Source organism: Pan paniscus, chromosome 6 (assembly GCF_029289425.2).
Source record: "Pan paniscus chromosome 6, NHGRI_mPanPan1-v2.0_pri, whole genome shotgun sequence".
NCBI classification, from domain to species: domain Eukaryota; kingdom Metazoa; phylum Chordata; class Mammalia; order Primates; family Hominidae; genus Pan; species Pan paniscus.
Window position 1 is genome coordinate 149,275,537 of NC_073255.2, and position 27,630 is coordinate 149,303,166.

The 27,630-nt window shown below is 37.8% G+C and overlaps 2 protein-coding genes across 2 annotated transcripts; both read left to right on the plus strand.

The window, feature by feature from the left end:
* The first annotated feature begins 1,838 nt into the window (after positions 1–1,838).
* Positions 1,839–27,581, plus strand: IFRD1 (interferon related developmental regulator 1). Its single transcript, XM_003811226.5, has 12 exons — positions 1,839–2,217; positions 7,172–7,276; positions 7,411–7,495; positions 8,318–8,442; positions 10,267–10,424; positions 13,265–13,315; positions 13,400–13,578; positions 13,669–13,777; positions 19,360–19,494; positions 23,593–23,721; positions 24,140–24,235; positions 26,816–27,581. The coding sequence occupies exons 1-12, from the start codon at positions 2,124–2,126 to the stop codon at positions 26,903–26,905; spliced, it is 1,356 nt and encodes a 451-aa protein (XP_003811274.1). The 5' UTR covers positions 1,839–2,123; the 3' UTR covers positions 26,906–27,581.
* On the plus strand, positions 1,922–5,026 carry LOC129398346 (uncharacterized). The gene has a single exon (XM_055115326.2). It carries the CDS (start codon positions 1,922–1,924, stop codon positions 2,078–2,080), a length of 159 nt encoding a protein of 52 aa, XP_054971301.1. The 3' UTR covers positions 2,081–5,026.
* Positions 27,582–27,630: the final 49 nt, after the last annotated feature.

Consider the following 27,630-nt stretch of genomic DNA (forward strand, 5'->3'; position numbering starts at 1 on the left):
CAGTGTGAGCTGCTTCCTCCCCTACAACCTGCCTCCGTATTTGGTTTCTGTGCTCTGTGCAGTTTACTGGCTGCTTCAGAAGTAAACAAAGTAAAAGCAACCCTGAAATGTTGCCCATTAAATAGCATCTTTGAGTAGGCCGTGTGGGGAGGTAGTAAGTGCCATTAGGGCATTATTAGGATGAGTGTCAAAGAGTTGTGAGGAGGAAGAAAATTCTGGCTGGAGGCTTCAGGAAGGTGGCAGCATGAGCTACATCTTGAAAGGTGGATAAAATTTCTTAAGGTGAAGATGGGAGGAAAGGCATTACAAGAACAGGAAAGAATATGAATGAGGAAATGGAGGTAGGAGAACAGAGCTGTGTATTGGAAATGAAAAGCAGTCCTGTTTGGCTGAAGAACGAGAACTGTATGAGGAAGCAGTGAAAGATGAGGCTGGAAAGGGAGTCAGGGCCAGGCTAAAAGGGTTGGCATTTAAAGTTAGTCATGGGAGCCATGGAATGTTTTTGAGCAACTATTAAAGCAGGTGGATTAGTAAAATAGGGAACACACAAATAAATCTGGCAGCATTACTGTGCATGAAACATGGATGAAAAGACTGGGAGATCACTTAAAATGCCCAGGCATGAACTGAGGTCACATGTGATCACAGAATAGGACAGGAATTTAAGAGTGCTATTTTAAAACTAATTGCTTTGCGGGTGGGGAGGGGGTGGTGCATCAAAGGGAAAAAAGACTATGAATTTGAGTTTTGGAATTTAACATATGGGAGGATAATAAATAGTACAGTGAACAAAGGGAAGACAGGAAGAAGGAAATATAGTATTCGTTTCAGAGATGTTGGGTTGAGGCACAAGTGGAACATTCTGGTGGAAATGTGCTACAGGCAATTGAAAATAGAAGAATAGAGCTCAGCTGAGAGGTGGAGTGGCGGATGACTCACCTACATTGAGGTGAGTCAGGGACTTTGATCTGTCATAAGCATAGTATATGAACCTAATAACAGGCTCTAAATACTAGACAAATGTCCTAACAAGGAAGACAGAGATCTAGGAGTGCCTTGAGAAAAAAGGCAGCACTGCGATTATTGATCTGTATAACTCGTGTTTGTTTTACCAGCTGTGAAGTTCTCAGAACTGGCAGGTAGTATTGTCAAGGGACACATTCTTGTATAGAAACCCACAACGCTGAATCGTCATATATTCCTAGTCTAGAATCTGAGATATACACGAACTCCACAACTAAGTAGACGAAAGCATCCTTTTTTTGGGGGGGAGGGATGGGGGGCACATAACCCTGAACCACGGTCCAATTACAGGTACAGTACTGATGATGGCTTAAGTAGTTCATGGAACTAGTTAAAACTAAAACCATGGAAATGTTACCCAGGAGAGGTAAGGCTGCGTGCCTGGCAGGTGCCGCAGGGAAGTAGGGGAAAGGTTAAGGAGAACACCAGCCTCCGGAGAAAGAGAAGCAAAGGTGATTGCATAGCTGCCAGCTGGAAGCCGACTCTCGTCATAGGGCATACTCGCCCCACTGTGCATCGCCGGTGCCTACCTCACCCAGTTCCAAGGCGGGGGCGCGCCGAGGCAGGGGTGGGGTCACCAAGAAAAAAGCAAGTGGGCAGAAAAGCCCGTTGGGAAGAGACGGCTGGGAGGAGGCCCCGGCCCCAGCCTTACTACGTTTCCCAGAATTCAGTGAGGCCATGAAGACAGGCTCCCTGGGCGCGGACGGAAGACTGGCCGCATGGGATTTGTAGGCAGGATCCGCGCCCCGCCCGACGGAGGAGTACAGTGGGGAGGTGTGCAGGGATTGGCTGGGAAGCGCTCAAGCCCCGCCCACAGAGTGACGTCAGGTGGCGGTATTGCTACTTAAGGCGTCGTGGCCTCCCCTGCCCCGCCTTAGCTCCCGCGCTAGAGAGAAACATGTATCGTTTTCGATCACAGCTCTTCACGGGGATTTCTGCTGCCGCCACCGCCCACTCTTACCCCCGCCGCTTCTCGACTCCGTTGTTAGCCGAAGACTCGCCTCTCAGCCGCCCGCCGCACAGACGCACGAGTAAAAAGTGCAGCTCCATCGGCTGATCCTCGCTAAGCTCCGACTCTGGGCGGCACCAGGCGTCCCACGATGCCGAAGAACAAGAAGCGGAACACTCCCCACCGCGGTGGCAGTGCTGGCGGCGGCGGGTCAGGAGCAGCCGCAGCGACGGCGGCGACAGCAGGTAAGGGGTATCCCCGCCGCCGGCATCCCGGTTGCCGGCCAGGCTGGCGAGTCTTCCATGCTTGGGCACGGTGGGAGTTGTAGTTCTTTTTCTGATGTACACATTTGCATTTCCAGGGTGCGTGGTTTGGCTACTGAACTACAATTCCCAGCGTGCCCTAGGCGCTGCTCCTCGCGCGATTTAGATCTGGCGTGCGAACCGGACTCTTGGGCACCGGCCGTGGGGGGCAGGGAGGAACGGGTCCTTGGGCCTGAGAGTGTGTCGGGACAGGGGCTGACCGGGAGCTGGGCGGGAAAGGAACCATTGTCAGAGTTCCTTTCTCGGCGGCGATCTCGCCCGATCTCTCCCCGACCACGGGTGGGGAAGAACGGGGAGTTGAGTCCGTGCCGTCACTGGCCGCCTTTGACACCCTGGCTCCAACATGGAGCTCCTGGGATGCCAAACGTCCGGCGGGTTTGGACGGGCTCTTGCGTCACGCGGCCTGGGCCTTGCGCGGTGGGCCCGGGGTGACGCAGAGGCGCCGGGGAAGCTTTCCGTCTCGCATGTCCACCTGGCCAGGGGAAGGCGTCGGAGGCGGGGGGACCACTTTCTCCCCCCTAGGCTGTGCTCCTTCCCCTAACTGGCACCTGCAGAAGCCCTGAACCTCTAGGACCTCTGCGACCACCCGAGGCGACCTTCTGCTCACGGGGGGAAGAAACGCGTTCTCCTTTGTGCTGCATTCTATATGTTCTCTGCAGTGAGCCCCAGAGAGGCAGGGTAGTGAGGAGCTTAGGTTGCAGTTGGCTAAAAGTTGAGGTTATTGTGCCCTCGCTACGAAGTTGAAACTTTTCCTGGGTGGGATGAGTAGGTGCTTAACTGAATTTATGGTTTTCTACTTATTATATGGTTAAGAAAAAGGATTCCAATTGGAATTGGAAGGCCCTTCTAGGAGAGACCCCAATAAACTCAAATCGAGTATTAAATAACCTGGGTAATATTTTATTTAGAAATTTAAACAGGAGTTAAATATTGGAGTATTCTCCGACGTTATCACACTGGAACTATTAGCCATCAGGTATTTTTGGACACAGTTGCCCCTCCGCCACGGCTGCCACTCAGAATGATATGCCTTTGTTCACAAGAAAAGTAAATATGGGGTTATGTTGTTAAAGGTTATTGGAAACTGGCATTTAAAAAAGCTCAAAAACTCGTGATCATGTATTAAACATTTAGTAATTGACCATAGGGAGGGATTCTTAAAACAGCAATTTTTTACATTTTTTAGGTGCCTCTTTAGTTTGAATGCTCTCCATGTTGATGAAATTCATTCTTTATCAAGATGTAAAATATGTAATTAGTTTATTGTGGCCTCTGGTTGCTCTATGTGAATTGAGGATACTTTTTTTTTTTTTTAAGGGAAAGAGGGAGTCTGGCTCTGTCGCCCAGGCTGGAGTGCGGTGTGGTGTGATCATAGCTCACTGCAACCTCTTAACTCCTGGGCTCAAGCAGCTCTCCCTCCTCAGCCTCCTGTAGCTAGGACTACAGGCATGTGACACCATTCCTGGCTATTTTTTACATTTTTTGTAGAGACAAGGTCTATGTTGGCCAGGCTGGTCACGAGTCCCTCGTCCCCAGGGATCTTCCTGCCTCAGCCTCCCACAATGCTGGGACGGTGCCTGGTCTGAGGATATTTCTTACCACTGTGTTTCAGCTTTTCCTCATCTGAATCAAACATTTGAATTCTTTCTAGAAGATATTTATTTTATTCTTTTACCCTTTTGTTGATGAAATGGAAAAGTTTGAAAGCTAAAGTTTGAAAGTTATAATGATGTTAGTAATGGCCTAGATCACGCACAAACCTTTAATCCCGTCTAAAGTTTCTGGGCAAGCCTCCTTCCCTCTTTGTGCTTATAGTACCTATACAGGCCTCTGGTGGCTGTATGGGGATTGCCTTTTAAATTTTGCCTCAGGGCTCATTTGTGACCTTTCATCAGCTTTATTGCTGCTACCTTTTCACTATTTTAGTAGAAAAGATCCATTTCACCACTGAATTTTAGCATATGTAAACAAGTGGAAAATAATTCTTTGATTAATTTATAACACAATACATGCTTTGAATATCTTTGGAAGTGTGTGCTAGAACTTGTTAACTGTGGTTACCTCAGAAGTGGAGCTGGGGAAAGGTATGGGGGTGAGATTTACTTTTTAAAACTTTAACTTGGTCCTATGTGAATGTTTTACTTGTTTAATAAACAATGAATAAATAATAGTTGAGTAGAAGAGATGGAAAATTACACAAACTTTTGCTTACTTAACAAGCCACTTACCTAACTAGTATTTTTAAATGACATCTAAAAGAAATGGGATTCAAATGAGGTCTCCACTATGTAACCAAATTGTCATTATTACTTTAATGAGTTTTCCATTTAAACTCTTTATTTTTTTTATGTTAGTGGAGAGTTTTAGGAAGCTAATAAAATTGACTTCTTTTATACAGGTATGTCATAGCACTTAATTTAAAGAGAATATTTTTAAGAAAGAACAAAACCTTGTTAGTAAGCCCTCTAGAAGTAAGTACTTTATGTGCCTAGAGTGCCATCTCTTTCATGGTACTTAGGATCACAGTGTGGGTGAGTTTGACCTAAATATCAGGCATTCATACAGGGTTCTTTTTCTTGATACATATATATGTGTATTTTTTTTCTTTCCCTCGAATCTTAGAAATCATTAATACTGATGAGTTAAGGGAGCAGAGTAAGAGCTGCATAGGAGGAATACTCTTAGAAATAGGCTATGAAAAAGAAAAACTGTGAATTGACTTGTGAATAAATGTTAATAAAATTAATCAGATGACACTCGTCTATCGCCATGACTTCAGTCATAAAAACGAGGAAGATAGATCCAGAAATAGAGTGTGATGTCATAGGTCTTTGTTTATTCCTGTCCTAAGCACTCCAAGAAATTTTGAGATTTTGGCTTCATTGCTTAATCTTTATGCTTTACTACTTTGGCACCACACAAGCAAATCTGAAGGCCACTTGCTTGCTGTGTTAATTTAAAAATCTGCTAAATTCTTTGTTTTGATTTTAAAAAAGACAACTCCGTTAAAAAAAAAATCCAGCCCAACAATAACAGGCTTAAATTTGAAGCATTAAAAAAAAAACCGTTAAGGTGGTGACGTTTGAACATACGAACTTTGATTTTACTGAAAGGGAATTAGGTTCAGAGGTTAATCAGGTGACTCACGGTCACTTTTGGGGCAGAATTTGGGACTTAATTTAACTCAGTGCTGAATTGTAGTTTATGACTTGGCAGTCCTTTTATTAATACAAAATCCCTAAGTGACTGTGTATTTATTCCTGAAGTTAATGAAGTTTAAAGAAAGAGTCTAGTTTTTAAAAAGAAGATTTTATTTTTTTAGTAACAGCAGCGGTACTTTTTTTTTTTTTGAGACAGAGTTTTACTCTTGTCCCGCAGGCAGGCAGTGCAGTGGTGCTATCTTGGCTCACTGCAGTCTGTGCCACCTGGGTTCAAGCGATTCTCTGCCTCAGCCTCCCAATTAGCTGGGATTACAAGTGCCTGCCACCAGGCCCAGCTAATTTTTGTATTTTTAGTAGAGACTGGGTTTCGCCATGTTGGCCAGGCTGGTCTCCAACTCCTGACCTCAGGTGATCTGCCGGCCTCAGCCTCCCAAAGTGCTGGGATTATATGTGTGAGCCACCGCACCCGGCCAGCATTGGTACTTTTAAACTCTTGCACATTGTAGAAACTTTCCCTTAAAGGTAGTTTATCTGATAGGCTTTTATAGTATATCAAATACCAAAACTTCTATTTCAAGCCTTTTTTGTCTTCTCTCACTTCAAGTTGTCTTTAAAACTACCCTGCCTTAACTCCTTAATTCCCCTTAACATAAGACATGTGTAACCTAAAAACCCATTCACCAGTTCATGTTTGCTAAGTCCAGCCATTCTCATTGGAAAATATATTTGTCTTATTCTTATGATTATCTATGATACAACACTATTTCTGGATCTGTTTTCATTGTCTTCATGATTTGAAATCATGGTGTAGAAATAATTATTTCATCTTCATATCAGTTTTTTTTTTTTTTTTTTTTTTGAGACAAGGTCTTGGTCTGTCGCCCAGGCTGGAGTGCAGTGGCACCATCTTGGCTCACTGCAACGTCTGCCTCCGAGGCTCAAGCGATTCTTCTGCCTCAGCCTCCCGAGTAGCTGGGACTACAGGCACGCACCACTACACCGGGCTAATTTTTGTATTAGTAGAGATGGGGTTTCATTCACCATGTTGGCCAGGCAGGTCTCAAATTCCTGACCTCAAGTGATCTGCCCGCCTCAGCCTCCCAAGTGCTAGGATTACAGGCGGGAGCCACCGCGCCCACCTTTGTATCAGTTTTTGTGTCATAAAAAATGAGTGCGTTGGCTGGGCTCGGTGGCTCACACCTGTAATCTCAGCACTTTGGGAGGCCGAAGTGGGTGGATCACGAGGTCAGGAGTTCGAGACCAGCCTAACCAACATGGTGAAACCCTGTCTCTACTAAAAATACACAAAAAATTTGTCAGGCATGGTGGTGTGCGCCTGTAATCCCAGCTACTCAGGAGGCCGAGGCAGGAGAATTGCTCGAACCCAGGAGGTGGAGGTTACAGTGAGCCAAGATTGTGCCATGCACTGCAGCCAGGGCGACAGGGAGGCTCTGTCTCAAAAAAAAAAAAAAGAATGCCTCTTGTTAGAGGACTGATGCATATAGTTGATGTATCATTGGTGCTTTGAAATACATAATTAGGTGAACTTAGTTTAAGAATATTTAAGTATGTTCACTTGTGATAAAATCTCTTTATAAAATGAGTCTGTGGTTTTATTACAGGATTTCTCTTTAAGTAAACTTAAAAATTCCAAAGTTAAATATTTAGGTATATGGCAATAAAATAATTTACCTCTTTCCTCTTTTACCTAATAGGTGGCCAGCATCGAAATGTTCAGCCTTTTAGTGATGAAGATGCATCAATTGAAACAATGAGCCATTGCAGTGGTTATAGCGATCCTTCCAGTTTTGCTGAAGATGGTATGAGTTTTAAATTTAAATTTGCAACTTTAGATAAAATGTTTCAGGTGGAGGAATTCTTGTAGCTAAAGTATACTATTATTCCCTGTTTTTTTTCTTTTAAATTACGATGGCTGTTTTATATTATTTCTTAGGACCAGAAGTCCTTGATGAGGAAGGAACTCAAGAAGACCTAGAGTACAAGTTGAAGGGATTAATTGACCTAACCCTGGATAAGAGGTAGGCAATACTGGAAACTCCATTCTGTGTGAGTCTATGCTTGATCTTAGTCAAAAGCTAAGAGAAATGATTATTCTGTGTGCTTCTAATCAGTTACCTTACATGTATATAATTTGTGCAGCTCTCAGATAATAGCAATATATTTTTCCTAAAGGTTAATTTGTTTACTTTGGATGTTTCTTATTCCGTTGGACTTTAATGTGGGTAGTAACGTGCCATTAGAATTTAGATTGAGTCAGATTAGTCATTATTCTAGCATAATAGCACATACATAGCTGTATTTGATTGTAATAGAAATGAATTTGTTGAATTAAAAGTTAATCTTCAACTAGAAATGATAACGAAACCTTGCTTTAAGCTGCTTGTCCACTAATGTTATGATATGAAAAAATGTCAAAGCTAGATTGTTTTTCTTCACTATAGCTTCAGAACTGACCTTAATAGAATTAAAAAGCCCTGAAGATGCAATTCTAGACTTTTATAGTTTTAAAAAAAGTGTAAATTTACTTAAATATGTAATATAGGAAAACAATACATTAAAACTATACTTGTACATTGAAATGATAAAATATTATGTAGGCATTTAAAGTTGTGGCTATCAAACTAAGAAAAATGCCATGATATAAAGCAGCCTTAAGTGTTTTGTGTAATAAGGTGAGTCATAGATCGAAATTATATTATTGACAAATGGTTAGAGCTTGATGAGAATTAGATTTTAAAAATCTATACATAGATAAAGTTTAGAAGGAAATAAGATTTTAAAAAGTTATTTATTGTATACTCCAACTGGATCTTCTTTCTCTTACATTGGGTGTTAAATAGTGCGAAGACAAGGCAAGCAGCTCTTGAAGGTATTAAAAATGCACTGGCTTCAAAAATGCTGTATGAATTTATTCTGGAAAGAAGAATGACTTTAACTGATAGCATTGAACGCTGCCTGAAAAAAGGTAATGCCCTTATTTTTGAGTCACAGACGTAGAACTAATAAGGAGTGTGTTATCTTCTTTTCAGTAACATTTAGTAATAGCACTGGAACACTGGCCCACTCTTAAAATTTTCTAATAGTCAAGGAGTGCACCATCTTGTTATGGCTCAAAATGAGACTTGTTAGAACTTTGTTTTTGTATTACGTAAACCAAAAAAAATAGCTTGAAACTAAGAAGGATTAGGGTAGATTGTCATCATCCTTTTTTGTATCAGAAGAGGTGATGGTCATTCTCTTGTTATACCAGAAAAGCTTGAAAGTGTGTGTCAGACATCTAGCTCATTTTCCCTTGCACTTATATAAAACATTGATTGTACCTGTAAATTACATCATTTTCAGGATATCCCTTGGAATACTTGAATTCTAGAACTTTGTAATAGAAATTCTGGAATTCAAATTGTTACAGTGATAGAACTTTTAAGACCAAAGAGAAATCTTAAAGATAATTTTATCAGACCTTAAAGTCCAGTGTTAGCAGGCTTACTAGATTTAGGAACCACCAAATTTAAAAAGACTTGTGACTCGGCATGGTGGTTCACATCTGTAATTGTGGCACTTTGGGAGACCGAGGTGGGAGGATTGCTGGAAGCCAGGAGTTGGAGACCACCTGGGCAACAAAGCGATACTTGGTTTCTATTATAACAAACAAAACAAAACGAGATTGGGTGTCTGCCAACTTATTCAGCCAAGTAAGAACATTATGAAAATAATTATCCTCCACTATCATTATTTTATTAGCAAAATATTATAGCACCAAAAATGTAGAAATGCACTTTTAAAAAATTGAATGAACTAATAAGCTTTATATCCTTATTTTTCTCATTTTACCTGAGAGTAAAAATTTTGTTGTAAGTGAAACCTTTGATCAAATTCACCTCTTCAATTGAATAGAATAAAGAAAGGCCTAGGAAAACTGAGGTGGGTCTAAGCTGATATATCTTGTTATTGGTATAGTTGATAGCAGACCCAACTTTTTAAAGATAACACAATGGCTCTATTAAAGGTGTTTTACATTCAAACTATATGCTATAATGGTTTTTGGACTAGATGACCTTTAAAAATTCCATTTTAGTTTGCGTATTTTTTACATTTTTAATTTATCAGGTAATAATTTAAGCTCAGTATTTGCCCCACACTTGTGGTGTATACAGTTCTCAAGAGTTAATTTATATGTACCTTTATATAAATGTACTTTTTGCACCACTGCATTCCAGCTTGGGCGACAGAGTGAGACCCTGTCTCAAAAAATAAAAAAAAAATTTAAAAAGTTAATAAATGTATTTTTTATGGTTTTAAAGAGTTATTTTTAATCCCGTATTTATTTTTAAAAATGTTGGTGGGGAAACTCTGAAGGTTTACCTGATGGACTGTGTACATCCAAAATGCTTAGGAGATTAATTCAAGGGCAATTTGAGCACTGTTTATATGAGTACATTAAGGAGTTTGAAGACAGAAATTGGCTTGAAACACATTTAGTTGAACTGTTAAAATAATCCCTTAAGATAGATACTAATCTCCATTTTACAGATGAGGAATTCTATTTAGAGAATAAGAGTAATTAATTGATGATCATTTGGCTAATAAGTGGGATCTAGGATTTGAGTGAGGTCTGTTTCTATAGGTTGAGCTCTTTAGCCTAAGTTTGTAACTTACATCAAAGCCTGGAGCATGGGATTTCAAAAATGGTAAATGCTATTTTGTCATTGATCAAATTTGGGAAATAACTGTCTTAGTAAGTTAGTCTACTGAAAAGACTATCGTGATTGCATCTTGGCTGCTTTTATAGGTAAGAGTGATGAGCAACGTGCAGCTGCAGCATTAGCATCTGTTCTTTGTATTCAGCTGGGCCCTGGAATTGAAAGTGAAGAGATTTTGAAAACTCTTGGACCAATCCTAAAGAAAATCATTTGTGATGGGTCAGCTAGTATCCAGGCTAGGCAAACTGTAAGTATAAGATATTTACTTTTATAGATCTGTCTATTCATGACACCCAGACGTGGTGCGCCTGTAGTACTGTACCAGCTACTCAAGAGGCTGAGGCAAGAGAGAGGTTCTTGTAAGTCCAGGAGTTCGAGGCAGCGGTGAGCTATAATCATGCCACTGAACTGTAGCCTGGGAGACAAAGCCACACACTGTATTTTAACAACAACAACAAAAAAGATAATTCTATACTTATGGATTTGGGTAGACATAGGAAACTCTGAAATTCTGATTTGTGAAAGTCTTCTAATTTTGGGGTTTGAGAAAGCTTTCATTCTCTAATTGTTGGATGTTTACCTCTTGCAACACTTGACTTTAGATTTTGGGTTTTGGGGGTTTTATTTTTTGTTTTTGGTGCGGTAATAAGTGATACAAGTGATCATATGGAGATGTTTTACTGTGTCACAGAAAACAGAAGACACTGAGGTGGTCTTAGTGGATTTGGAAAAATAACATGTGATCCTAAGCTGTTTTTTTAAACAAGTGAATCAGTTTAAGCTTGAAACATTTTAATACTTTTAATATTGATTATCCCAATCCAGCTTCCTTGTTAGTATTACTTAAGGTAAGTAATAATGTTACTTAAGGTAAGTAACATTAATCTTTGTCTAAGTAGCTTGGTAAAAATTTATTTCTTCTTCTTATCATCACCACCCAATGTAAATTGGCTGGAACCCCAGGCCTCCACTGCAGCTCTGCCCACCTCTAGGTTCTCTCGATATGGCAGCCAGGGTAGCTAGGTGACAGACTCAGCCAGAGCACATCACTTTTGCATCTAGTTCCTTGGCTTACCAGCCACCTGGAGGCTGGGAATAGTCTAGCTGTTTGCCCTGGAGGCAAAGAAATTGGAGTTTGGCAACTTCATAGTAATCTCTGTGCCCTCCAGTAGTTAGTAATTCTGAAATATTTAATTAGCTTTTGCTACTTAACTTTTTCTTTTCTTCTTTTTGGGTGAATATGTGCAGCTTTTAAATCATGTGGAACTATTGGTATAATTTCATGCTAGAATGACAGAAAACACTCTGCTGGGTAGATTTTTGGAGCAGTCACTTAATTTTGATTGTATGTAAGTTTTTTTGTCATTTAAAGACTTTTTTTTCCCATACTTCCGAGTTGCTGTGAATTTTTAAAAAACCTTAGCCTCCCCATTTAGCAGATGGAATCCATATTAAATTGAGGCAGTCCTAGGGTTTTTTTTTTTTTTGACAAGGTCTCACTCTGTTACCCAGGCTGGAGTACAGTAGCACAATCATGGCTCACTGCAGCCTCCACCTCCTGGGCTCAGGTTATCCTCCTGCCTCAGCCTCCTAAGTAGCTGGGACTATAGGCATGTACCACCATGTCTGGCTCGCTTTTAATATTTTGTAGAGATGGGTCTTGCTGTATTGCCCAGGCTGGCCTTGAGCTCCTGGGCTCAAGTGATCCTCCTGCCTTGGTCTCTCAAAAGTGTTGAGATTATGGGTGTGAGCCTCCGCACCCAGCTAGTCCTAGTTCTTTAATTGGCTGTTTTTCTTAGAGTCATCAAAAGGAACGATGTAGCCTTGCTTCTGCTGCTTGCTTAGCAGTAGGGATTATGGATTGAAAATTTCCTTTAATGCTTAGGCTACTTTTAGATTTTAACCGTGTCCAGTTTTTACTAGGATGATATAATGACAATAAAATAGTGATACCAAGCAGATTAATATCACAGATATCCTCATAGTACTGGAACAGAACTGGCTAAAACCTGGGCCTGATACCAATGGTGACTTTAAAGACTTAAAGCTTTAGTAATGCTTAGAACAACATGAGGGAATTTTAGTGACAAAATGTGGAGAAAGGGGAAATGGAGAATAATAAAATCTCAGATTACAAATTCTATTTTTATATGGATTAATTTGTTAAAACAAATGTTCTGAGAATTGAAGGCTTCTGTTTATGTTGCAAGTAGATGGCTTGTGTAAGTGTTGTGTTCTGAGTGTGTTTTATTCGATAAGCTTTACCTTTGTAATCATATACTATACTCACTTTTGTTTAGCCCTTCCCCTCCCCAAACAAAAGGCAATTATATGATTCCCAGCCTCTTTTCAGCATAATCCAGAATAAGTGAAATCTGAGTTAATGGGATTAATTAATTAATTAGGTGGGAAGTTTGAAGACAATTATTTACATTTTATGAAATTTCTGCTCCTGTGTGCTTATTTCTTGAAAGCTGATTTCTTTTAGAAGTTTTCATAGTAGAGTCTTCATAAGAACAAAAGAATATAGTTTTAACAGCTTAAAAACCAATGGAATTGTAATGTGTTTTAAAGGCCTTTTGATAGAGGGTAGGCTTCTTTAGCTCATATGTCTAAGCTTTCTATCTTTGAATTACAGTTGAAGTTTAATGATCTAGTAAGCACCTGTAAAGCATACAGAAAGGAAACAAGGGGATAGTTCACCCTTTCAGAATGCTTTACTGACATAGACTCATAAAAATGATTCAATAATTTAAATAATAGATTATGGAGCTGCAATTGTTTCAGAAATTATGTAATTCTTTTGCATGCTTTTGATTTTATGGATCAATAAAAGAAGACCGAAGAGGAACAGAATCACTTTGTTAAAGTCATGCTGTGAATTTAGTAGCAGAGCTTGAGCTGAAACGCACTTCCTTTGATCTTAGTTCAATATTCTTTCTCTCCTCACCTCTTTTATGTATAATGCTTGGGACCTAATATATTATGCTGCTGAGAACATTTTCACGTTGAATTATAAAAGCAGGAAGATGTAGAATTAATAAGAAATAAAATCATTAATGTCTATATATATATATTTTTTTTTAGTGTGCAACTTGCTTTGGTGTTTGCTGTTTTATTGCCACAGATGACATTACTGTAAGTAAAAAACCTTTGATTCTAGTTATCTGCAGTTATTTCTAATTTAAGATGGTTATCTTACTTCATATTCTTATGCATTAGGAACTATACTCAACTCTGGAATGTTTGGAAAATATCTTCACTAAATCCTATCTCAAAGAGAAAGACACTACTGTTATTTGCAGCACTCCTAATACAGTGCTTCATATCAGCTCTCTTCTTGCATGGACACTACTGCTGACCATATGCCCAATCAATGAAGTGAAGAAAAAGCTTGAGATGTATGTATTTTTAGTTTCATATTTTATAAAAGCAACATTTAGTGGACATAATTGGTTGTATTCACATAGTAATGACTAACTATTTTTTAGGCATTTCCATAAGCTTCCAAGCCTCCTCTCTTGTGACGATGTAAACATGAGAATAGCTGCTGGTGAATCTTTGGCACTTCTCTTTGAATTGGCCAGAGGAATAGAGAGTGTAAGTATCTAACTGGCAGAGGAAAAAGCTTGTGTCACAAGGCCCATTGTTCCATCATTACCTTGCAATTGAGAATTGGGCAATAACTTTGGAACATGGCCAGCTTGAGAACCCAGTGATTTATTTCCCTACTTCTTGGCAGTGGTGGTGTAATACTTTAGAGAGCGGAAACCAGTAGGGGTTGGTACAGCAGTGTTTGACTGTGGTTCATTATACTTAATTTTTGCTATCTATAGAACTGAAGTTTAGGGATCCTCATGGAGAGAGTTTTGTCTAGTATAATCTTTATGAAACTGCTTGGATTTCTCAGATACCCAATACGTCAAGCTGATGAAGGCATGTGATGCTTCATAATTAATATCAAACAAATGAATAAAATATTAAGTCAGCATAGGTTTGGGATGAGATGGGTTCAGTAACTTCTCTAAGCCAAAGATGGAAATAAACACTGCTCATTAGACTGGGACATGTGCTTTGCAGTTACCCATTCACTTGTCCACTCACAGATGTTAGTTACCATGGCTTGGCTCTCGAAGGGATTTGAGTTTGTGATAGTTTGATCAGTCGACCCAATTTGCTTTGTACCTGTTTTTGGTTTAGCACTTACCATCTTATGTTCCAGGAAATCCTTTATCTCGGGCAAACTGGGTCATTTGGTAACCCTAATTTGTCGTCTCTATTTTAAGGATTGCTAAGAGAAAGGAATGCCTCAAATCTTACCATTGGAAGGGAGAATGTATTCTTAAGATATGTGATTCAGATACTGTGCTGATATTTAGAAATGAGGAGCAGGTTTGACTGTCTTCACACTGAGTCTGTGAAGGATCCAATAAGAAAACTCAAATATATGGGAAATGGGTAACTAAATAGTAGATATTATTGCCAACCTTGAATTACTTACTAGATGCTTTTTAATTTAAGGAGAAAGAATATATTTTCATTCTGAAACTTTTTTGCATTTAAAGAAGTTATTTAACAGTGAACGGTTCCAAACAGGATTAATACAGTTCTGCCATGTATAGTCATTCATATTCCATTCTAGGCCTGTATTGAAGAAAGTTTACAGTCTTAAAATTTTTATGTGTAAAGTGGCTCTCTCCAACTCCCCTACACTCCTTTTGTTTGAGGGATAGTAGGTAGGAATGGAAAGTAAGTTAATGTTGTCAGTAGCTAATAATTCTCCTTATGTGAGAAATTGGACTCAAATTTAGCAATCAATTTAATTTTATTGGGCTAGTTAATAGCTTCTTAACCTCAACGCATGGAAACCAGATGTCCCAATTTTTAATCTTACATTCCTCTACTGGCCAGAAATGGCAGTTTCTTTTCTTTTTTTTCCTTGGAAATGCATTTTTAAAATGAAGTCATAATGCAGTTTAAATTATACATGTTGAATTTGTTTAAGTTTGTATAAACATATATATAGACACATACATACATACATGTATATACATATACATATATATATACACATTTATATATATATACACACACACACACACACCCCCACGTATCTTTTCTCCAACTTAATAAATTACACAGGATAACCAGGAGAACTCATCCAGACATATTTCATTTGACTTGAATTTTTATCCAAGGACAAAAATGAACTGGGTTACAAAACAGAACCTAGTGTTTTTATTTGCTGTTTTTTTTTTTTTTTTAAATAAGCTTTTTATACGTGGGTGCTGGTTGGGGGATAGTTATAGGGTGTTCAAAAATTAAATCCAGGGCGTTAGTGAAGTACATAGACAGATTTAAAATAGGGTTCATACAGCAAATGAGTTTTGAATTATTCAAGGCTTTTTGCTAACTGACTTTCTGATGTTACTAACTTTGAAATCTAGTGATGTCATGAATTCTGCCTGAGAGACTTAGAAAAAAAACTTTTGAAGAGCTAACTTTTAGGTTGGATTTTAATGAATGAGTTGGTTAAATAATAATAACCGTGTTCAAAGTTGAAATTAGTAATTATTACTCCTTTATGAGAGTTCTAGGTTAATGGATGTTTGCCATATAACCAATTAGATAATAGTAGACTCTGGAGCTGTTCTGCCTACCTTCAGATCTCTTTCTCTATTACTAGTTGGATAATATTGGGCAACTTCTCTATGCCTCAGTGTCCTTATCATTAAAATGGATAAATTATTAGTCACAACCTCATAGAGTTTTTGAGAACACATGATAGGTACAGTGTGTTAGCTGTTACTTGGAATGTTGGTTGAATTGAGTATTGCATTTGGCAGTAGTCTACTAGTGGCCTTTTAGGAACTGTAGAGTAACTTAATATAAGAGACATTATTTGGTGGGCAGAATTAAGATCTTGGGAGCCATTGCTGGTGCAATCCTCACTTGGGAAAATTTAACAAAATATAGTTAGACCTTTTCCAGGTCTCACCCATTCCATTCCCCAGCTGAGCGGACAGGGGAAGTGCTACAGCACAGCGAGAAAAAAGATAATCAAAGACCAAATAAACTCCTTGGAGCCAAATCTGAAATCCCCTAGATTTTATACTTCAGAAGCAGCAACTTAGCATTCTTCTTGTTTTTTTGCCCTTGTTTGTATAATAACTGACTCTGTGTAAAAATATCTCCATACCTTGACAAAGATATTCTGCCTTGATTAGCAGGAATTGAAATAAATAAGTCTTTTTAAAGACAGGGTCTCACTCTGTTGCCCAGGCTGGAGTGCAGTGGCAAGATCATACCTCACTGCAGCCTCAGAGTTCTGGCCTCAAGCAATCCTCCCTCCTCCTTCCAAAGTGTTGGGATTATAGATACAGAGCCACTGTGTCTGGCCTCAAGTTTTATTTTAATATTAGGCTTTTGTATGATTTTTATTTCTTAATACTTAGCTATCCAAGACCCAGCTTATTTTGTTTATAATGAGTGTTCCAGTGACTTCTGTATAGAAATAATAGTTTGGGGAATGGTTAGCTTTTGTGACCTTAAGCATCTCACCCTGTCTGCCTAAACTTTTCTGGAAATTTTCTTTGGTTTCATTTCATCCTAATTCCATTCAACTTTTGAAACCATTTAATTGGTAACTGTTATTTTGCTATGAAATAATTATCTTCAGCTGACCAGTTTGTTGTATTTATATTGTGTTAGATTCTGTTGTATTTATATTGTGTTAGGTTCAAACAGGCTGTTCATAACAGTAAGATCTATAACTTAATGGATGTTTATGTCCTGTGTTTTATATATTTCTAATAGTTCATTTCCCTATAAAAAACCTAGGAGATGTGGGTGGTAATAACTGTTATATAAGAGGAGCCTGAGACAGATTGCTAATGTAGTTCTGCCTGAGGTTGTATAGATCTACATGGTGGATGCTTGTGATTCAAACCTAGATGTTCTGACTGCAAAACCTATGTCTTAAATATGGTATTAAACTGCCTCGTATAGTTGTGATTGCTACACAGATTTTTTTTTAAAAATGTGAGTTCTATATACCTCCAAGTCTAGAATATTGATAAAATAGTTAATGCTTCAGAATTTATTGGGGAATTTATTGTCTTTTTAATGCTTACAACCATTGTTTGAAAGGTTGGGTATTATCTTTTTTTTCAGATGATAAAATAGATTTATAATTTATAAAACTTGGTATGGAGAGTAGTAGATTGATGATTCTGATCTAGGACTTTTGACCATGTTGTGTAGTAATGACTGCTGGTTTTTTTTATTATTATAAGAGTATATTAAGATATTTATTTCTCTGGGAGCTCATTTCTTATTTGTCCCAGAGTGGTACAGCTCTATTATATAATTATCCTAAACTCCTATTAATAGGCTTTTGGAAGCTGTTTATGGACTTTTTTATTACGTGTTACATTTTATTTTCTTCCTTCCTTTTTTTGTGTTTTTAATGCCCAAGTATATAGAGTCTTTTTTCTAAACTACTTAGCATTTAATTTTTCAAGTTTTAATAGGATATTGAACTTGGTGATTCACAAACTAAACTTGATTGGGTTTTATCCATTGCTAAGATTATATTACCGTGGAGTTTTTCAATCTCAGCATGCACTGTTGATATTTTGGGCTGGATTATATTTTGTTATTGTAGGGGTGGGGGCTGTCTTGTGCATTGAAAGATACTTTGCAGCATCCTTGGCTTCTCCCCACTAGGTGCCGATAGCACCCCCTTCTCCTAGTTGTGACAACCAAAAATGTCTCAGACATAGTCAGATGTTCAATGGGAGGTAAGATCATCCCCAGTTGATAATCACTGGCAGTGATTCTCACTTCTTAGAACAAATTAAAATAATGTATAGAATTTTCTTAAATTTTGATTTATTCTTCTATACAAATTAAAAAACCCTTTAATATACATATATACACACATATATATGTTTAAAATACTGTAAAAGAACAAGTAGCCAATAAAATGAGTAGGAGATTGCTAGTCCCTGAAATGTACTTGTTTTTTATAAATAAAATTATTCCCATCTTGTTATGATGCAATCTGATTCATTGGAATTTAAACACAGTTTGGTCTATTTTAATACCCACTTTGCATCTTATTAATGAGTGTTGTCTCTAACTTAGATATAGGAGGTTGAATTGGAACATTTGAAGAAAACATTTGTTGGAATAGTTAAGAATATGTAATTGGAAATATGACAAGAAGATATTTATGTACTTAAAAGCTAGAATATCTGTCACATTAATTTCAAGCTTATTTTCCACCAGTGTAATAATCCTTTTCATTTTAGACATTAAAAGAAACCAAGAAGGCCTAGAAGAGCTGTTATATTAATATAATAAGTTAAATGATTCTTAACCTCTAATGCAATAAATGTTAAACATGTATGAATAAACTAGAACTGGAGATTGCCCATCTCCTGGCTTCTTAGTAAGAAGTGTCTGTTCTAGTTTTGATCAGCTAAATAAGTTTGACTCATTTTTTAGTTTTTAGTGTGGTTGTAAAATGGAGTTAGGAAATAAAAACACCTCAAATAAAGAGACTTCTTAAATGCATAGCCACGTTAACTGTGACAAGGAAGCCCATAATCTGCTTAAGGTCACAGCAAATTTCAATACATTTTGCAGCTGTCCCCCAAAAGGGATTAAAACTTGTTCTTACCTTAAATAATTTAATCACCTGAATTATGTGCTTTATTGCTTATTTGAAATATGGCAGTAAATTAGAAAGTAGGTGCTTTAATTGTAGCTTTATGCCTTTGGGATAAGAATAATTGGAAGTCTGTGAATGTTTGGTTTGGGGACTGGGGAGCCAAGGGTAGAAGCTATATTGGTATATCTGTCTCTCACTGAACTTTGAAATCCCAGTAATGTCTTATATATGGTGGGAACACAAGAAATATTTGTTGGATGCATTTACTTGGAAGGGAAATGTTAATTGTTTTGCTGTAGTACATCATCTTGTAGTCAGCATTTCTGGGTTCGATTTTTGCATGAAAACATGTGTTTATGTGTGCCTAGTCCCTAAATACCATGAAGATTTACATTGCCTTATGCAACTGGATATTTTCCAAATGTAGACTGTTCTTTGTTAGCTCTATATGAGGTCAGAAAAGAAAAACAATAATAAAGGAAACAAAATTGCTTTTCTTGTCCAGGACTTTTTTTATGAAGACATGGAGTCCTTGACGCAGATGCTTAGGGCCTTGGCAACAGATGGAAATAAACACCGGGCCAAAGTGGACAAGAGAAAGCAGCGGTCAGTTTTCAGAGATGTCCTGAGGGCTGTGGAGGTAGGCTTCTTAAATGCTGTAATAGCTTCTCATTTTGAAATTGGATTGTTTCAGGCTGAACTTGACAATTGTACCATTTTGTTGATTGAATTTCACCTTTGAAAATAATTTCTCATTTTACGACCTAGCAGGTTTTTAACAATATAAGTGAAGACTTTTTTTTTTTTTTCAAACAAAAGAAAATTAATGCTGGTGTATAAAGATACTTTATTTTAGTTTTTTTTCTTTTAAATAGAAAGACCCATAGTGATAGAAATGTATTTGACCTTGGTGTATTTGTCATCATTTAAACCATGGTGCTTAGCATATACATTCTTAGTGTACAGTGTTTTTTGTGAATTTAATAAGTTATTGCCTACCCCTTAGACTCCAACCCAGCTTGATTGTCATTTATTTATTTATTTGAGATGGAGTCTCGCTGTGTTGCCCAGACTGGAGTGCAGTGGCACGATCTTGGCTCATTGCAACCTCCGCCTCCCGGGTTCAAGTAATTCTTTGCCTCAGCCTCCTGAGTAGCTGGGATTACAGGTGCCCACCACCATGCCCGGCTAATTTTTTGTATTTTTAGTAGAGACAGGGTTTCACCATCTTGGCCAGGCTGGTCTTGAACTCCTGACCTTGTGATCACCCGCATCGGCCTTCCAAAGTGCTGGGATTACAGGCGTGAGCCACCGTGCCAGAGATCTTCATGATCTTTCTAGGAAAGCTGGAGGCTAAAAACCGAAATAACAAAACCCAGCATTTTAACAAGGCCACTTAAAATCATTATCTGATGCTTGAATTTCTTCTGTAATCCTCAAACCTGTTTCAATCTATATGGCAAATAAATTGGTTTAGAATGCATGGCTAAAATGAACTATAGGACAAAAGATATCTCATTGGAGAAAACTGAAAACTTTAATAATTGTTTTTTGGTAGGCCAGGTAAATATTTTTTGGTAGGCCAGGTAAATTGTTTTTGGTAGGCCAGGTAAATATTTCTTGGATTTGAAGGGTGTGTTTCTTAGATTATTGCTATCTGATACAGCAGTTATTTTAAGAATATCATCAAAATGTCATTCAACTTGATGTGTGTGTGAAAATTTAAAATGAGAATTTAAACTGGAGATGGTGAGACCCCACCCCAGATCCAGTTTTAATATGTTCCAGTGAACTCTTATATGTACCCTACTTTCCTAATTTTAATCTATTTTTAGAAAAGTAAAATCTAGGATACAAATTAGATCCGTTGGGATCTAAATACTTTTGGTTAATGCTGACTCTTATCACATTATAGTAGGATTTTATATTTACTCTGGATTTTATAGTCTAAAAAACAAAAAAACCCCTAACTCGAGCAAATATCAATATTAAGAATTAAAAATTAGTCTTATAATTAGTGTGGCAGTATCTCTAAAGTAAGCCATTTTCTTTAAGTAACTATATTCCTATATTTGATTTTTTTTTTGAGTTACTGTAGTCTCCAAAGATATGATGACATGTCCTAGATTTTCTGGATGGACCTGATTTCAAGTTTTCTGCCCTCGTGCATCCCCTTTGAGTAGTAGATTGTAAGGGTCTCTACTGGCCCTCAAACCGGGCCAGCCATAGCACTCAGTACTGATTATTCAGAGGAAGACACAAGTGACGTTTCAGCTTACACCGGTATTAACAGCCCCTTGTTGTGTATTCCTCAGGCACTGTTAAATGGAAACCATTCCTATCCCATAGTGATCTACCCGCCCACCTTCTTTTCTTCATCTCAGGATCTCCCTTGTCCCTCCAGCCTCTGCTTCAATGCACCTGCCTGAGAAAGGCCTGTCCTCAGGGCTTTGCTGAGAGTTGTTTCTCTTTTTTTTTTTCACTGGAACCTAGCTTTTTCTGGAGCACCCAGCTTCTCGGATGGGTCTTTTAAATGAAGGTTGCTCAACTGCCACAAAGGATATGTAAACATCTTAGTTGTGGTAGTGGCTGCCACACCATTTCTTTTTATTTAAAACATTTCTTGAGGCTCATGGATTCCTCAAATCAGCAAGCACTTAATGTTTTAGGTGTTTTGCCATACAGTTTTCTTATTTCATTATACCTCTTAAGCAATAGAATCGTCTCCTTTTAAAGGAGAAGTGGGGACCAAAGGAATACAGAATAGTTAAGTAGCAGAGCTGAAATTTGAACCCACCGTTCTGTGCTCTTTGAGCATGGCCAAATCCTATATACAGATAGGTCAAGTGAGAGAGTAACGTTTCACTTAGGTCCGTCGATTAGGTCCCTGGTGACCTTTATAAGAGCAGCTTCAGTGGAGTGATGAGGGAAAAGCCAGACTGAAGTGGATTGAAAAGTGAGAAGTGATTAAGTGAAGGTGGTATGCCTTGACTATTTTAAAAACCTTGGCTGTGATGGGAAGGGGAAGAGAGTTGATAGCTGGAATGTAGTGCCAGATTGCGGGAAGGTTTGTTGTTTTATTTTGTTCTAGATACTAGAGACAATTTATGGAGAAGGAACCTGTGGAGAAAGGAGCATCTGAAAATGTAGTCTGTTCTTAATATCCATGAGGCATTGGTTCCAGGATCCCCCTCAGATACCAAAATTTGAGTATTCAAGTCCCTGATATAAAATGGCATAGTATTTGCATATAACCTATGCACGTATACTTTAAATCATCTGTAGATTACTTATAATACCTAATACAATGTAAGTGCTATGTAAATAGTTGTTATACTTTATTGGTTAGGGAATAGTGGAAAGAAAGAATAGTCTATACATGTTCAGTATAGTTGCAATTTTTTTCTGAATATTTTCAGTCCATGGTTGGTTGAATCCGTGATGCAGAACCAACCAGATATGGAGGATTGACTATATATGTAAAAGATTGAGATTAACCTTGAATTGTGGAGGGACAGAGGTTTGTCTGTTACCAACAGGAAAGAGGATAATAGGTAAGGATGCTGATGACTTTATAGAGGGTTGGTGGGAAACAGTTCTTTCTTGGTGCCTTAATGTTTTCTGAAATAAAGAAGATTGAAATAAGATAACTCTACTGTTATTTATTTATTTATTTTTGAGCTGCTGTTACGCACCAGACAGTCACTGTGTTTGCCTCACATGCATGTCCTCTTTTACACCTCTAATAACCCTCATGCAGTATAGGTAAAGATGGCCCCATTTTACGGGCAGGGGAACAGACTCAGCAAGGTTAAGTTACTTGATGAAATCACAAGCCCGCAAGTTGCATGTCCGTATTAAGTCTAGGGTTGACGGTCATTTCTATTACATTATATACTTTGTCTGCTGAGTGAGAAGGGGCTGAGGTAGATGTCTGGAAGGCAGGTGGAGTGGTTTTGTCATTCAAGTTCCATCTCCTTTCTCCTCTCCCTGTGGCAGTCAGCTCCTCCCTTCCTGGTTACTCTGACATACTCATGATTTACCAAAGAATTAAGTAGCCAGTTTTCTTCTTAACAAGTTCTGCCACTATTCCAGCTGACTTTTTTTTTTATCCATCTGACTTCTGTTTCTGTGTCATTTGGGCTGCACTCCCATGGTTACACCTTCGAAATGGTCTTCTGACAGAATTGTTTCATCACTAAAATCTTAGATTCTAGTGTTACCTCTTATTTTCTTACAAACCTAGCCTGAGACCTCTTGGAGCCCTCTGGTTGCTGGACCTTTCCTTTTTGCTTGGTCAGTTAACCCTATTTACCCTCACTTCCTTCCCTGGATCCCTACTGCCCATCATTTCACCCCCTGCTTGTGGTGCCATTTTGTTTTCCTGACTGTTCTGCAACTTTCTTCCCTCTCCCATCCTAGGCCATTAAAAACACCTGACTTTTTTTAAGTTTGTTGAGAGCTGTTGAAATTTAAAGGTATTCTCAACAATGTGGTTTTTGCCTTAATTGTTACTGAAACTCAGTTGTGCCTTCAAGTTTATCAAAACTAGACCAATTCTACACCCTTACATACAGGATAGCAACAGTTTGTCCACATCTCAGGTATGGCAGTATCAGTTTAAGCCATATTGTTCATTTATCTCAGCATGTATATGACTGTTTAGAAATTGTGTTTACATAAGATCCCTCTGGGCCATTTTAGTGCCTGTGGTAATTTTGGTTCTTCCATTGGTTAGGAACGGGATTTTCCGACAGAAACCATTAAATTTGGTCCTGAACGCATGTATATTGATTGCTGGGTAAAAAAACACACCTATGACACCTTTAAGGAGGTTCTTGGATCAGGGATGCAGTACCACTTGCAGGTAAGTGTCATCCTTTCTACATATTTGCTTTTAAAGTAGGGAGCAGTCTTGAATATAGCTCACTTAATTGGCTTATGAAATTAATTAGGTATCCAGAGTGCTTCCACATGTTAGAAAACAGTAAACTTGTTTTTGAAAGTAGACTTGAATAAATCTGAAGCTGTTCCTTTTTTTTCCTTTGTATTGTTAAAGTTGGGTGGACGGTTACTGATGTCTGTATGAAAGCAAATAGCTTGACATAGCTGTCTTGGATTCAAGGCATTGAAAACAATTTGCTTTCTATTGAGAAACAGAAAATAAGTGATCTAAGTTTATCTGTAGGTTCCACATAACTTCTGTTAATCAGAGTCACTCTGTCTAGTGAAAAAGAGCTATAATGTTTAATACTGAGCCATACCACCTTTTTCTTTCACATAAGTCAAATGAATTCCTTCGAAATGTATTTGAACTTGGACCCCCAGTGATGCTTGATGCTGCAACGCTTAAAACGATGAAGATTTCTCGTTTCGAAAGGGTAGGTTTTGTTTTTATTTTTAATAAAACTAAGTGCGCCAAAGCTTTGATTCTGTCTGGTGTCAGCAACTTAGCTGTGTCTACCTATATGTGGAGTTTTAGTTTTTCATGATGCTTCACATAGAATAGCTGTACTAAAGATACAGAAAGCATTTAGAGTGTGGGGGGCGCGCGTGTGTGTGTGTGTGTGTGTATATATATATATATATATATATATATATATGTCAGCCTGGGTGACAAGAGTGGGACCTTGTCTCAAAAGCAAAACAGAGAAAAGAATATTGCTGCTTGTTTGCCCATTAGGTGTATTTCTTTCATTTTATGAAACATATTTTGACAACATGTTAAAATTTAATATGTACATATATATTTTACGTATAATTCTATCTTAATATAGGAATGGTGTTCATTATTTGTTTCTTTTTATTCTTTGGAGTTTTTGTGTTTAAGAATAAGTATTTACATAGTCCTTTTGTATCAGATAATAGCCCGCTAAGTGAAGTACCAGACTCGTTTTACAAATGAGGAAACTTAAGAGAGTTAAATAGTAATTAATATCGTTTTTACTTAACATTTCTTTTTTTTTTTTTTGAGATGGAATCTTGCTCTGTCACTCAGACTGGAGTGCAGTGGTGCAATCTCGGCTCACTGCAACCTCTGCCTCCCAGGTTCAAGTGATTATCTTGCCTCAGCCTCCTGAATAGCTGAGATTACAGGTGTGCATTACCACACCTGGCTAATTTTTGTATTTTTAGTAGAGACAGGGTTTTGCCATGTTGGCCAGGCTAGTCTCGAACTCCTGACCTCAGGTGATCCACCCACTTTGGCCTCCCAAAGTGCTGGGATTACAGGCATGAGCCACCATGACCAGCCTACATTTCAAAAGTCCTTAATTTATGTATTTTTTTTTGTGCTGAGATGAAATTCATATAACAGACTATTTTAAAGTATACAGTTCAGTGGCACTTATTACATTCATGATGTTGTATAACTCTAGTTCCAAAACATTATCACCTCAAAAGAAAACCTTCTGTTCATTAGCAGTCACTTCCCTTGTGCTACCCCCCGCCACTGGCAACCGCTAATCTGCTGTCTCTGGATTTACTTTTTCTGGAGATTTCATACAAATGGAGTTATATAGCATGCAACCTTTTGTGTCTGGCTTTTTTCATTTAGCATAATGCTTTGGAGGTTCATTCATGTTGTAGCATGAATTCAGAGAGCTTTATTCTTTTTTGTGGCAGAATAATATTCCATTGTATGGATATATATCACATTTTGTTTATCCATTTTAACAGTTGATGGACATTTGGGCTGTTTGCATCTTTTGGCCATTGTGAATAGTGTTGCTCTGAACATTCACATACAAAATTTTTTTTGAAAGGCTCTTTGCAATTTTGGGAGGTATTACCTAGGAGTGGAATTGTGCTGGGTCAGATGATAGTTTTACATTTAACTTTCTCAGAAACCACCAAACTCTTTTCCATAGCTGCTGCAGCAGTTTACATTCTCATCAGCAATGTAGAAAGAAAGGTTCCAGTTTCTCCACATCCTCACTAATAATTATTTTAATTATAGCCATTCTGGTGGGTGTGAAGTGTTTAATTACATTTTATAGAACCTGGATATTTTATCAGTTTTATATCCACATAATTGTTTCTTGTACGGCATTTTAAGTTTTTTTTTAAGAAACATTAATATTTTTACATACTTCTCTCTTTTGAATAATTTTTTTGAAGAAATCCCCTGCATAATGTATTGCCAAATTACTTTCCAAAGTTACTCTTATATTGGAGACGATATTTAAATTGTCTCCAGCAATGAATGAAGGCATGTAGCTGTTACACAAAGATTTGACACCATTGAGTTTTATAATTTAAAAAATTTGTTTATTTAATTGATATTAAAATGGCACTTCATCACTTTTTTCCTTGTTCTAATTGACAGCCAAGTAGGACTATTTTCTGCATTAGTCATGATTTGTCTTTTCTTGGATGAAACTAAATGTTGATGTCCATTTTTCACTGTTGGTTTTTGAAATTGTCTTACTTTCTTGGCGTTTTACAATTTGATTAGTACTTTTCTTAATATGGAATAGCCATTAACTCTTTATTTATTTTTTTTTTTTGAGACGGAGTCTCGTTCTGTTGCCCAGGCTGGAGTGCAGTGGCGTGATCTCGGCTCACTGCAACCTCTGCCTCTCGGGTTCAAACAATTCTTCTGCCTCAGCCTCCCGAGTAGCTGGGACTACAGGCATGTGCCACCATGCCCGGCTAATTTTTTGTATTTTTAGTAGAGACGGGATTTCACCGTGTTAGCCAGGATGGTCTCAATCTCCTGACCTCGTGATTCGCCCACCTCGGCCTCCCAGAGTGCTGGGATTACAGGTGTGAGCCACCTTGCATGGCCCCTGTTAACTCTTTGTTTTTCTCCTTCATTCTTTGTGTGTGTTTTATAAACATGTAAATGTTTATAGGGTCAAATTAGTTCATTTCTTTTCTTTGTGACTTTTACCCTTTTTCTGTTTTGTAAGAATATCTTAAGTCTTACTGATGCACATTTTTCCTTTTTTTCATTTTAGCATTTATATAACTCTGCAGCCTTCAAAGCTCGAACCAAAGCTAGAAGCAAATGTCGAGATAAGAGAGCAGATGTTGGAGAATTCTTCTAGATTTTCAGAACTTGAAGACTATTTTCTAATTTCTTTTTTTTTTTTTTCTATTTCAATGTATTTAAACTCTAGACACAGTTTTTATCTTGGATTAACTTAGATAACTTTTGTAGCAGTGGTTATATTGCTTATAATTTAATGTACAATACTATTGAAACTGGTGAGTTCTGATTATTAAATATTCTCTGTAAATCAGTAAACATGTATAAAGTATTTGTAATGTTTGGTCATAATTTATTTATGAAGACAGCAAAAGACTGATTTCATGATGGGGAAAACAATTAGCCAAAGTTTAATTTCTTACACTGTGGTTGTCAAGAATACTGATTTACTATAATGATATATACATGCAAGATATTTAACTTAATATCTTAGATAAGAGTTCTGGGTACAATTTTGGGATCTAGTTCCCCTGGAAAAGCTGCTGTATTTTTAATTTTTAATGGAATGTAGCTTTTAAAATCCTGTCACTGGCATCAACAAAAGGAATTATACCATGAGACCTTATAGCTGTACTTAAAAGCCATTCAGTTCAGCTATTGGGAGTTCATGATGAATTAGCATATGCCAGAAAGGTTGCTAATCTTAACATCTGAGAGCAGTAACACTGATTTTATCTGCTGTATGAGACTTTGTGCATTTTACTTTGAAATAAAGATTTTTTTCCACACTGAAAGTGCTTCTCTTCTAATAGAAGAAACATTATTTATGGCTTTGAGGTACAG

Bases quoted from the DNA above. Each gene is read 5' to 3' on its own strand.
- IFRD1 (XM_003811226.5), top strand. From the start codon at position 2,124: ATGCCGAAGAACAAGAAGCGGAACACTCCCCACCGCGGTGGCAGTGCT. The intron at 7,496-8,317 runs GTAGGCAATACT...GGTGTTAAATAG, and splicing joins GACCTAACCCTGGATAAGAG to TGCGAAGACAAGGCAAGCAG. The intron at 10,425-13,264 runs GTAAGTATAAGA...ATTTTTTTTTAG, and splicing joins GTATCCAGGCTAGGCAAACT to TGTGCAACTTGCTTTGGTGT.
- LOC129398346 (XM_055115326.2), top strand. From the start codon at position 1,922: ATGTATCGTTTTCGATCACAGCTCTTCACGGGGATTTCTGCTGCCGCC.